Raw genomic sequence first — 14175 nt, 5'->3', positions numbered from 1 at the left:
CACCAATGCTGCTTGCCCTCACAGTACAAACTTGATAGTATTGAGTACTGCAGATTTCTTAGTTGCATGCATGAGTTTTCATCAGTGAATACTGGTACATATATGTTTATATTGAAATTCAATAGTTCAGAAATTTTTTGGACATGGGGGGGGGGGGGGAATGATCAATTGTGAATAAAAGTAATTGTTTTTCCTTTGTAATTATCAGTAGTAAGTACTTACATGTCAAAAGTGAAGAAGAGAAAAGTTGACTGTGACTGTTGCATTTTTAATGAACAGTGAAGTGGATGATTTTGTTATTGAATTAAATAGCAAAGCATCATGATCATTGTATCATGATGCTATAGCAATGCTAAAAGAATACTCATATATAAGCTCAATACTCATATATAAGATGAAGCCCTTTGGTTGGTTCAAATCCTGTCTAGGAGACACAAAGAACTATTATCAGTGCTTTTCACAACTGAAGATGAGGTTGCGAGGAAAAAAAAAAAAAAACTTTCTCCCAGAAAGTTGGGTTTTTCATTGCACAACCAGACAAACTGATAAGTAGAACAAATACAATTTGCAGACAAAAATACATTACAACCAATAGTAATATATTGGTTTCATAAGATGGCATCAAATACTTATGTGAGCATCCCAGGTATTGTATAATCACATGATAAATAAATACAATATATATTGACATTGCAAACTAATCACAATATTCCCAACTGACAGGAAAGCAGCAGTTAAACAAATTTAAAAAGTTAAACACTCACTCATCATAGTGGAATGTTTTCATGGGGGGGGGGGGGTGAAAATGAAGTTGCAAGTATGTTCTGAGTGGTTCATTTGTTAACCAAGAAAGAAAAGCCATAAGACTCAGCCTTTCTGCAAAAATAGCTGATTGAAGAGTTCAGGATATTGGAAGCAACATCGGTAGTCAAATGAAAACCAAGCCAATGACTTATAGTTTTCCTTGGCTCTTGATGAGTCAACAAATGTTTCTGATACTTTGCAGTTGCTAGTGCTCATTTGAGAAGTCAACACTGAGTTTGAAGTGACTGAAGAATTAGCATTTGTGAACAGTCATTTCAAACTCAGTGTTGACTGAGTTTGAAAATGAACAATCATAGGGGAAAATATTTTCAAATTGAGAAAACTTATTCAGCACAACCTGGAGTGAAAACAGCTGACGTGTTACAACTGATAGTAACAAAAATGTTTGGTATAGGAAAAGGCTTAATTGGACAAATTTATGAAGACTGTTTGAGGCCTCTGGTTATTCACTGCATTGTTCATCAGCATGTACCATGCAGTACTATGAATCTGTCACATGTCATGAACCTCATTCAGTCTTGTGGGCTGAACCATCACCAATTCCATGAATTTTTGAAAAGTAACAACTGGAATATATAAGTCAAATATCCCAACTTGCTCTATCACACAGCAGTTGGCTTAGTAGCGATAAAGTTCTGCTGTGATTTTTTGAGCTCGTGGCTGAGATTGAAATTTTTTCTAAATGAGAAGAGCCACCCTCGAACATTGAATGGATTTGAAAATTAGCTTTTTTTTTGCTGACTTGATTCTGCAAACAAATTATTTCAATGATTCAATCTTAAACTGCAAATGAAATAAGGCTTATATGTGAATTATACTGCAGTAAAAGCTTTCTGACAACAGCTAACATTTTTTGAGTCATAAGTAATGCTGAGCACCTTTATACACTTCCCATGTTGAAAAAAGTTTGAACAAGTGAGATCTATGCACAAGTATCCTTTCTGATTTAAAAATGCAGTTCCAGCAAATTTTTTTTTTTACTTTGATGCAAAAGAAATAACTATCTTTCAAAATCCATTTAATCACTATAGAGAAGCTTCAATTGGAAGTGATTAATCTGCAATGCAATGACACGTTTAAAGACAAATACCAAGAAAGGAATCTGAAAGATTTCTCTAAATGCCTTCCAAGCAACCACCATACTCAACTGTAATCTTTTGCTTGTGCATTAATTTCAACATCTGGCACTACTTATCTGTGTGAAAAGACATTTTCAAAGATGAAACACAAAATCTCATTGCAAATCAGTCTTACCTGATGAGCATTTGCAATTAAGTTTAATGAATGAGAACACTACATTTTCAATGCCAATTGAGCATAATTGTCTCATATAAAAGAATTCATACTTGTCACTAATTTCCCAAAAATCAGTTTATACAATTATACTCTGTATTCTATTAAAAATAATAAAAAAAATCGTGTTGTTTTCTATCTTAGTACACAATATCCTCTTGGCCTGCAAAACCTAAAATATTTATCCAGCCCTTTTAAGTTTACTTATCCCTGCTATAATGCACAGCACTTAATAAAGGCCAAAAACCAGCCTGGATAATGACCCTTCCCATAATGCATTGAAATTTACATATCTAAAAGCACATAAGATACTGAGGCAATGTGATGTGAAGTCAATAGTATTTCCAGGGTGATCAAAATTGAAGTATCTTTTGTCATCTTTCCTAATGTGCACGAAGTGGCAAGGTAAACCAGTGCTCAGGGGGGGGGAAAAATACAAGTTCTCAAAAAATAGAAAAATTCAAATATGGAACAGGAACTGTTGAAAGAGAAAATCAAGCCACAAACAGTAAAAAGAAGTAAATAAATAAAATTTATTTACTTCTTTTTAGTTACAGAGAAATGTGTAACTACTGCTTATTTAAGTATAAAACACACAGATATTTTTACTGGTACAGTGAATGCCCACATACAAAATGAACTGGTTTCATATTAGGTTGTTCATTATGTAAAAAATTTTTATAAGGAACCATTATTTTAATGGGAAAATAGATAATCCAAATATTTCCAATCCCAAATGTACAGTACAATGAGTGATTAAAAGTTATAAAACTATACTGCAAAGTATTAATAAGATAGGTCACTTACAAGATGCACAACATGGCCTCTTCTGATGAGCAATCATAAGCAATAACATCTGTAAAAGCAAATCTAAAGTCTATTAAATCCATCTCAAAACGTTTAGTACAAAGTTCTGAAATGTCTGCTGAGTGAAAGAAAGATGTTGAGGTTAATGAAAAGGAAGACCACTACATAAAGCTCATATGGCATACTACACTATAATGGGTGATGCAATGCCTCAGCTGATTGAATTGTTTTCATGTAATGCTTTCTTTTCAATTTCTAACAGTTTCAGTATGCAGTCAAATTTTTGTTAAGATAAGCTGACAGATTAGAGTGTAATTCATTAGGTGAGATTTTGCAGTCCAAACTGTTTGCATGCATACATGATGTGGTACAAAAAATTACAATGATAAAAAAAAGGTCTCCAGCTAAATAAATATTGAGAAATACTGTTCTATGAGATGAGCGAATAATTGGAGAAGAAACTGACCTTCGATTTAATCAATTTATCCATAATGATTAGCCACCTCATTCCAATACAGATATTACATACATGGACTTTATTGCTTTGCTGCTCATAGGCATTACTTTTACAAGCACTGAATTATTCCTACATAAAGATGTAGGAATTAAATAAACATCACGACAGCTTAGACAAAATCTAAATTTACCTATTAAAATAGCTATCAAAAAGTAATCATGTCTTTTCTCCAAAAGACATCAATCCTCTAAAAACATGCTAGCATGTATGAATCTCAAGCCAGACAGATGAAGTTATGAAATCACAGAAAGAACACCCTAGTAACATATATCAAAAAAGTAGGAATTTATCAAACAAAAAGTCCCTTCCATTTTTGTAAGTGCTGTAGTTGAGATTTTTTTTGCCCTCATCTATAATTTTTTTTGGTTAATTACCAGTAACTTAACTAAAAAAAAATTACCAGCAATAATAGTTAGCAAAACATGCTGGTATGAATAAAAATAATATTAACAAGAATAAAACAAGATATTTTTCATTTTAACCTTACTAGAAAGTATATATCTCTAGGAAAAAAGGAGAAGAGTGAACAAATCTGTTAATCGACCCTTGAATGGAGTAATATATCAAATTACTTCTGGTATGCAGTATCACATAATCATACCTTCAATTATCTGAAACAAATTGCTCTCCCACTGTTGTTGGATAACTGAAGGATTACTTAATTTGAAGATACAAAATATGATATAAATTATTTGATATAAAATCAGAGAGGGGTGGGGGGGGAATACTCTGAAGGCTAATAAAACTGATGTTGATTTGTGAGAAATGAATTGAAATCTTCATAAAGAACTTATATTGTAACTACATTATAAACTGTTAATTAAACATTTTTACTGTGGATATGTGTTTTTGTTAATTTTCAATGACTTCCCACCATCATCTCCCCATCACAACATAATAAAGCTACTTTTATGCATATAGTAGATAACAAAGTGTTCATGTTGGATTTATAAAATTAAGCTGTTGATATACAGTGCTTAAAAGATAATTGACTATTATCCCTCAATTAAAAAATACTTATAATTTTACTTCTTTATACACATAAACATCACATATATCAATTATTACATTTATCTAATACATGAAAATAATTATTTAATTAGAATTAATTCTTACAGAACTTTATCTGAACTTAAACATTTATTTACATGGAACATATACAAAACAAGTATACACTGTTTCAAGTATTCAATTTTTTGTCGCTTAAAATCATAATTTGATTTTCATTGTACTGCAGTAAACTCTAAAATAATGCTGTCATCATTCCTTCTCTTATGTACCTGCTCTTAATACTCGCTTCACTACTTAGTTGTCTCATTATTACAACTTAGCTTCTGACCATAATAAGAATACATTATGTGTATAAAATAAAAATATGATAATATAGATGACATTAAGTGGAGAAAAGGATGTCTTATCTCATATTTTGATTTGGCATTTTACATATGCCTGTGGGGGGGGGGGGGAGAGATAATGCTGACTGTCAATACCTTCAACTGTGCAAGGATTGGTACTTGACTTTCTGCTCTTCATATCACATGGCTTCAGAGGTTTGTGGCCCTTTACATTGATACCTATTCTGTCGTTTGTGCATCTCTTCATTCTCTACATTTTTTTGACAAACTGCTGAATAACAATAAATTACACTTGTGTTTTACAAATGATTTCATAATAAGAGTTTGATTTCCATGTTATTATCCAAATCTCTCAGAGAACTATATAAATATTACTTCCATGTCAAATATAAAATTGTGTTACCTATAACAAAATTATTATAGTAAAATAATGTGCCTTGTATTTTTTAATATCAGTTGGTAATACTGATGGGGAAAAAACTTTTGCTTTCTAATGTCAAATTACATTACTTTTTGTTCATTTTTGACAGTTTTAAAATAGAAAATGTTTTATTTACATGAACAGTCAACTCTTACTATAGCAAATATCAGAGATGACCACAACTGCATAACATGAATGCTATTTATGAAGAAAATTCACTAGGGAAATCTTCCACTAATAATAGATGAATAAAAACATAACACAATAAATTATGCAGTTTATACTGTTATTATTATTATATTTTCATTTTCAAAAAATGAAGTCAACAAAGAAAACTCTTTGGTCCCCACAAATTCACTATAGTGAGTGTTGATTGCATTTTAAACTAGGTTAAATAACTGTTATGCATAATTATCAGCTCTTTTATATAACAAATGTTTGTTTAAAATTAAATTTTAAAAACCAGAAAACCCTTTCTTGTATAAAGCTGGCATACCAGTGCCTGTTACATCTTATGTTGAAGAAAAATTTTATTCTAATCTAACTTTATTGTACTGCTAAAGCATTTTTGAAATATCAGTGCATTTTTGAAAACGAAAACCACAGAATTATTATAAATTCCTATATTTTTTTCTGTACTATTGCAAATATGTTGTTGCTATATATTGTTGACTTCATTTTTTTGAAAATGAAAATATAATAATAACAATAACAGCATAAACTGCATAATTTATTGTGTTGTGTTTTTATTCATCTACCACTACTATCATTTAAAATGTGCTCAGCAAATATTACACTATATAATCTATGAGAAAGTACATTTAAAAAAAAAAAATACTTCTGATAAAGGAGCAAACTAATTTTTCTTTTTAAAATTTGTTTATATTTTATTTATGGCAAATACTACACAGAATCCAGAAGCGCTATTCTAGAAACCAAACATGGAACTTTTTTGAAGCCAATTCAGGTCTCCAATAAGCCGATGATGCTCTCACAATGGGTGATAAAATTCACTTCCCACCTAAACACAATTGAAACATCCATGCCCATAACAGGATTCAAACATGCAGCCTGTTCGTTAGGGAGTGAATATGCTAACACTTCGCCAACCATGCTGGACATTTATTTATTTTAATTTTTGCAAAGATGCACACAGACATATTTTTTATTCACAATTGTTAGCCTACTTAAAGTATCAGTGTTCTATAGTTTCATGTGTAGGGCTGAGAGAAATTTTAAGTAGGCATGACTACTCCTAGGGCAAGATCACCCATTCTCATTTTTAGATAAAAAAGATGCTTGTTAAAACAGTGATAACTAAGCTACAGATTCAGCTACTACTTTAGTTCCCCCAGTGAATATTCTAATCTTATCTCCTTGATGCCATTCTACTTACATGGGATCAAACTTAATTTGGCAACCTATTACTTTGCCAATGGCATATATTTTATTTGTAGATGGGCCAGTTTGGCAATTTTTCCAAGTGGAAAATTTTGAATTCCTGGGTGAAAAATATCCACCTAGATGGCAAATTCAGCTGTCTAGAAAAAAAGATCTGATACTTTTATTTTATTTTTTTAAAGATTAGACACAAATGGATCCTAGATTTCATTTCTCTAGAAAGTTACATATGATGATACTTTTTAGCTATGCTGGTTTGCCTTAGGACATATACCACAAATCCTCCTTTCTGCATTTCATATAAAGGAACTTTTTTTCCTTACAGACACACTGTAAGGGAAAAAAAAAGTGATGAAGACAACTTTTCCATGAGGAAGGAGTGAAGAAAGAAAGGAAAAAAAAAAACTCAAAAGGCACTTCATAAGTGATCCATGCATCACCCAGATACCTGATTATTTTTTTCACCCTGAATATTTATGGAAATGATTATATGCTGTTTCTGGAATGAACATGTTATAGTTGCAGAGTACAGTCACATAATAAAAACAAATAACACAAGAACTGTTTCTGTAGCAGTGTATAGACAATCAAACAATAAATAATCAATAAATAACAAGTATATTTCTAGAAAGCACATAAAAAAAATAACTGGCAATGCTTATTCCAATGCATAGTAAATTATGCCAAAATTTAGTCTCTCTACATACAAGTTCAGTGTAGCAAGGTTTTAAATGAATAGATTTCTGCTTAGGGTATTCACATATGACCAACCTTTCAACACTTAATAGTCTCCTCTCTACCATAAAATAATGCTTAGTAGATTTTAAATCAAATAAAAAAACTCAATTTAAAGGTTACCCAAAAAAATAATTTTCTAGGTAATCTTTAAATCACATTATTAAAAGGAATTTTAATTTGTTCTTTGCCTATGTAGTCCATTCACTATTTCCTTCCCTTCTTTTTGCCCTGGGTCATAAGACAATCTGGATCTTGACCACTTGCTAAACATAACCGTTTCTTCAGCTCAAGCAACACTGCCACTTCTTTATCTATTTCTTCTTTAGAAACTTTATTCAATTTTAGATGTCGTACCTTTTCTCCCTAGAAATTTTAAAATGTACATCATAAAATACGTTATATTTATTGCAAGTAGTATTTTTTTAAATAGACTAACACAATAGGAAATGTATGTATTCAGGCATGTGACTGACATGCTATTTTTAAATATACATCTCATTAGATCCAAATCATTTTCTTTCTGGGCTTCTAACAATGATGGTGTTGTGATGGTTTTATCAAGTCATTTTACCTGAATAAAAATTTGCTTTAGTAATTCTTAATAATGGCTGATATAATGAAAGCTATTGTAGTAGAATAGACAAGAGATATGAAGCAATCTTATTCTGCTTGTAGAGCTTCTACATTAAACTATTTTGAACTTTATAGTGAAAATATTAATGCTCGCCAATAAATATAAAACAATGAATTAAAGAGAAGTTAATTTTTTTAAATTTAAATTTCCCTGCCCTATGTTATTATTATAAACAATAATGATGTAAGTGGAAAGATTTTTTTCAAGTTGTTCATACATTAGAATTAAAACAATCTGCATTTAATGTATTGTTTCATGGAAGAACAAATATCTAAGAATAATAAATAACTAACCTTGTAATTAAATTTAATTATAAGGTTCAATACAGAAAGAATGCAAAAAATAGATTGAGAAATAAATGGCATAATCCTACATTTCTAACTGACATTCGCCTTTGGGTTTAGTAAGGAGATTATTATTATTATAAGACCATCAGCCCAACAGTCATAGTCACATAGATTATTGGTAGCACAAAGCAGACATATTTATTTAAGCTGGGGAAATGTCATGCAGCTGTGGTGGATTTATTTATTTAAGCTGGGGAAATGTCATGCAGCTGTGGTGGATTTAAACTCGACATACTATTTGTCTTGAAATTTGCCAGAGTTCTACAACAGTTCCCCCCAACACACACCCATACACTCACAGTACAATAAACAGAGCTGCCTACACACCATCAAAAATCTGTGAAACTATTATACAGCAAACTTGTATGGACCACAGAAATAATTTGTTATAGTGGATAGTTTGCTATAGCATAAGTACAATGCTATGCTAAAATTTCTTCCAGCATAGCATTGTAACAATGGGTTTTGGTCAGCACTCTTCATTAGTTTGTTTTAGTGAGAGTTGCCTATACAGTTTCCTCTATATTCACTAAGGATGCCTGGTGAAGTCTAACTTCTGGAGTTATTGCCACAGAGTTCTGACTTTCTGCTTTTGCAGGTAATATCTCCATTCACTGGCTGAGTTAGTTGATTTCTTCAGATATTGCAAACTCCTCTATCTTCTTCCACTAATATTTGAGTAAATTCATATCTAAAAGCCGTTTAGCTTTAAAAAAAAAAAAACGTGTACAAAGTTTTCATTTCAAATGTGATACTCACTTTCATTCTTCTCAAAATTAAATTATGAATTTTTTTATTCTGCCCCCCCCATTTCAATTTTCAAATAGATAAATGGGAGGGACAGAATGGTTCAACTATGATGCATATGTTTTTTGTCTTTCATGGTAGTATTGTTATTAGCTGATCTTGCCTTGGATGCAGAGGAAATTGTTTTCATTGGAGCACAAATCCTCCTCTCTCACTAACCCCACCAATAAGGATAAGTTTTTTTTTAATCTTTTTGTTTATTATAATTTCTAATAAACTAATGTCTAATCACCCAAATTATTCTACATTTTCACTATTGTCAGCTGCAGTGGAGCCATATATATAAAATAAATGACACTTCATAATATCCCATTTTGAAATTTGTCTCAGTTATCCAACTTGACAATACTTTCCCTTCAGTTAGTCTCCTTTCATATTTATTATCGAATATACTGCTACTGCTACTCCTTACTTTTCCCAATCATTGTTTTCTGAATAAAACATCTTATACTTATTACTTAGAACCATCTCACCTGTTTCAGCATTATTTCTTGGTGACTAATTAAATATTCACATGAATTTCTGTAATTTTTTGGTCATTTCCACTAGTGAGACCACTATCCTATCCTTCTTTATAAGACTGAATTGGGTTGAAAATTGGTTTGAAAATGTGTTTGAAAATTAGGCCTCTAGAGTAAAGCTCCTGGATTACCTAATCCTCACCTCACTCACAGTAATAAATATACATTTCAAAGCCTTTTCATGGGTAGGACTGAAATTTTTTTTTTATTTTGATGTTTTAATTGTCGATTTTGTTGAGATTGTTCCGGCAGCTGACTTTTCAAGATTTGTTTAGGTCCTTCATGAAAACAGCACAGATGATTTTTTTATATATATATTATATTGTTATAGTGCATGTGTGGTTTAAGGTGACAGAGAATACAAACTGGTCAATAAATCTCAACTCACCATATAATCATTATTCATTCAATATATACATGATGCCATTATGCATCACGCTAATGGATGGTGCATAATGGCAAAATGAGAGCTAGACATTAGAAATCCATATTCATTCTTTGCATTCCTTAAAAGCTAACATTTTATTCACAGGTTGTTGGAGTTTGAAAATATAATCAGTTGTTGACTTTCACTTGCAGAAGTCTGGTCATTTTCAATGCTGTTTGAAGCATATACATTAATTGTTTTCCAGATCAGTATAGACAGTATTTTGTAGCAAGTGTCCAAGAGGGAGATAGCATGAGTCTCTTTTTATAAAAGTATGATACAGTATGGCTGTTTTCCAATCAACTGGATTTCTTCTTTATGTCATATTAGCTTTAGTTTTAATAACATTAGCCACGTGTTAAGACTTAAATGCCGAGAGGAACTATGTGTTAGAAGCTCAATAGAGTAAAACAGCACTGGAAAAGGACTAAAAACACTGTCTCAGTCACAGAGATATCTTCAGGAAGTACAACTTGTAACATGCACAGAAATGTAACACAAAACTAAGTGCACATGAATGAAAGACCAGAGTCCTAATTTTACTCTGTGGGCACTGGTTGGAGGTGTTGGTTGTAAACTGGTATCTCAAAATATTAATGTTTCTCACATTTTGAGAAATATTATGCATCCATATTTATTCAGAATAGGCTGATTTCTGATGACAGCTGCAGATTTTAAAAACTGTCTTGCTATTCTAAACTTGCTGTGATGGAGCAAGCTATTTAGCTATTTAGATACTGCTCATATAATCAATTGGAAAAAAATTGATTACATGAGCAGTATCTAAATTTAGCATGGTCTGCATGACTGACCATAGTCGTGATCACAGATGCATTTTTTTTTTTTTTTTTTCTACATGAATGATCTTCCTGTCTGTTCACAGGAATAGGAGGACTCAATATATTTTTATATGCTCCCACCCACAAAAGGTTTATTTGTAAAACCTATAGTACATTTGCACCATGGGCAGGCTATGAATCTTTTTTTATCCATTTTTAGTGATTTTATATATATATTTTTGTATGTTTACTTATTTTTTTACATAGTCCAGAAATCCTGCTCTAGAGACTCAAAACGGAACATTTTCGAGCAACTTCAGGCCTCTAATAAACAGAGAGGTAGTCTCACACTGGGTGATGAAATTCATCTCCCACCCAAAGACAATCGCAAATACCCATGCCCACAGCAGGATTCGAACCTGCAGCCTGTAGGTCGAAGAGCAGGTACCCAATCCACTCGGCAAAACCAGGCCAGCATATACATCAGAAACTGAGAGAAGAGGGAGTTTTAGTCCTTAGTGGAACAGCTAAGGGTATCTAGTTTCAAGTGGGGCTTGAAAGTTTTGCAGAGGTTATATTTCTTTAGAATTCCAGCTATTTTTTCCAGTGTGCTTTAGATGCAGAGAATGATGATAGTTAAAATCCTTCTGAAGAGAAGGTCATGGATTAGGGGAAGCATTTAAAAACTTTTTTTTCTATTCTGTAGGAACTGTAATCATTAGATAAGAAGGTGTGGCATATATTGGCTGAGTTCTGCTGTAAGAGAGGCCTCAATGGAACAAAAATTGTAGCCTCTATTGGTAGAATTTTTTTATCACAACATATTGTTGAGAGGAAAGATGATGAGAAAATTACTGAATGCATCTGTCTGTTGAGTGGGTTTCCTGTATACCATAAAGAAGAGGTTACCATTAGGAAGGAATGTTACCAAGCTAAGAAGGGTATAGACTACTGTTAGTTTCCTTTTCCATTTAAAACTTTGGAGTGACAGAGGAAAGAGTCCAATGTGTCTGAATCATGAGACCAAATAGAGAACATATCATATACATATCTTAGCCAGAAAGAAGGTTTGAGGGCAGCTAAGTCATGAGCCTGTTTTTCAAAATTTTTCATGAAAAAATTTACAAGGGGGTTGGTGAGAAGGGGGAACCCACAGTGGTACTTCTCATCTATTTGTAAATTTTGTTCTTCCAAGAGAAATATCTGGACTGGATGGCAAAGGAAAGAGATCTGTAATATCAGGAGGAAAAGCATTTTTTAAAAAGTGTTCAGTGTAATTCAAAGGAATATTGATAAGCAATAAGGAGATATCAAACCAGCAATTTATTCTCATAGCAAAGCAAAACTGGCATGCTTGTAGTTATGAGGATTTTTTTTTTTAACCTTGATTTTTAATTTGATGCAACTGAGTAATATTCCTGTGTCTTCAGACCTCAGGCGAATCTGAATAAATATGGATGCATAAAACTTCCCAAAATATGAGAAACATTAATACTTCAAAATCCCAGTTTACAACAGGTGCCCACAGAGAGCACTCTACCTAGTTAGGGCTCTCTCATCCATATATTTCACTTAGTTTTGAGAAAAAAGAGTCAAATGTGTCTGAATCATGAGGCCTTTGTGCTTGTTATAACTTTCACATTATACCCCTGAAGATGTCTCTGTGACTGAGATGAAATATTGGAAGCTTTTAATCCTTTCTCAGTGCTGTTTTACTCCATTAAGTCTCCAACACAATCTTAATAACTTTCTCAACTTCAGTCAGAGATGGTTCCTCAAATGTGGATTCTTCAACATTTTCTTACCAAACATTATACCTCTGGTGCAAAGTTTTTGTTTGATGGCATGGTGATGATTTATTTAGTAGTATCTTAAATACTGTCTGAATTCCTGAATAATTTCTTTTTCTTGAGTAATTAAATCTCCTTGGGTGTTAGTCAGAATTCGAGTTGGTGGTTTATATTTTCTTTTAAGCATCCTATTGCATCCGAAGAATCTCTAGGTTATTTGTATTATTTTTAATTTTCTTCAATTTTTTTTTTTTTCCCTTTCCTAGTCTTTCCTCTTGATGCAGTATTTTACTTGTCAAGATTCTGCAGGTCCTCTAGATCTCAGCATTTCCTGGTGATAGATCATGTAGCTTTTTTTAACTCATCTGATTATGTTTCTTTATAGCCTTTTTATTTTGTTTGTTAACTGAAGGAGTTCTTCTGCACAGTGAAGAATAATATTTTTAATTTGAATCCATTTGCTCTGTTTCTCTTTCAGGAGCCCACAGAGAGCACTCTACCTAATTAGGGATCTTTCATCGATGTTTCACTTAGGACTTTAATTTTTCTGCACATTTATTTCATATTTATATCCTCACTGTATTAGATATTACTATTATTATTACCCAAGACCCCATGGAGTCAAAGACTCATCTGGGAGACCCTTTTATCATACACATAGCTCATCATGCCGTGCTTTAAACATACTCAAATTCTCTGCAGACACCACACTCTCAGGCAAGGCATTCCAATCATTCACAACTCTGCATGAAAAAAAACCATGCTTTTCACTCACCTACTCACACCCTCTTTATACAGTTTCCAGGGATAACCTCTGGTTCTCTGCTGATCTCCCACTATTTTTGTAGAACCTCTCCAACATTGATCCTATACCAAACCCTTACTAGCTAACTTGTAGGGCTCTATCATCTCCCCTCTTCCTCCTGTCCACCAGGCTCTGCAAATTGCATCTTCTCAATCGTTCCTCATATTCGACATTCCAGAGGTTAGAAACTACCTTAGTCAGTCGCCTCTGGACCCTTTATAACAGCTCTCTGGGTACAATAGTCCATGTGTGGCCTAATCAAAGCCTTATACAATGGAACAAGAATCTCCCTACTTCTACAAAAGTCAGTGTCGTCAGCATCATTCCCAGAAACCTTTTTGTTGTTGTCCAATTTTGGATATGTGTCCCCTAAATTTCAGATCCTTATCCACTATCATCCTCAGATCTCTCATTTCCTCCACCTCTGACAATATATATCCTCACCAAGCATAATTTCTGCATCCCATCTTTGTTTCCCAAATTTCAAAACCTTACATTTTGCAACATCGAACTCACATTCCCATTCCTGTACCCAATCACTCAATTTATTCAAGTCTTCTTGTAAGGCCACAACACATTCTCTACTCTTCATGGTACGTCCCAACTTTGCATCATCTGCAAACAACTGAATATCTCCATTCGAATCTTCACCAATATCATTAATATACAAGTTAAACAGTAATGGCCCTAAAACAGACTCCTGAGTCA

At 32.7% G+C, this 14175-nt stretch overlaps 1 protein-coding gene across 1 annotated transcript in view; it reads right to left on the bottom strand.

Annotated features, from left to right (window-relative positions):
* Positions 1 to 4507: 4507 nt before the first annotated feature.
* The window catches only part of MetRS (methionyl-tRNA synthetase 1), a 257104-nt gene continuing 247436 nt past the window's right edge, over positions 4508 to 14175 (bottom strand). The window contains exon 22 of the mRNA XM_090413131.1: positions 4508 to 7720. Within this exon, the coding sequence (XP_090269257.1) occupies positions 7562 to 7720 (159 nt within the window). The 3' untranslated portion in view covers positions 4508 to 7561. The remainder of the gene's footprint in view (positions 7721 to 14175) is intronic.

This window comes from Typopeltis vanoorti, chromosome 23, assembly GCF_054136105.1.
Source record: "Typopeltis vanoorti isolate ZY-2024b chromosome 23, IOZ_Tvanoo_1.0, whole genome shotgun sequence".
In the NCBI taxonomy this organism is placed as follows: domain Eukaryota; kingdom Metazoa; phylum Arthropoda; class Arachnida; order Uropygi; family Thelyphonidae; genus Typopeltis; species Typopeltis vanoorti.
Note: the sequence above shows the minus strand (reverse complement) of the source record. Positions and strands in the feature narration are given on the sequence as shown.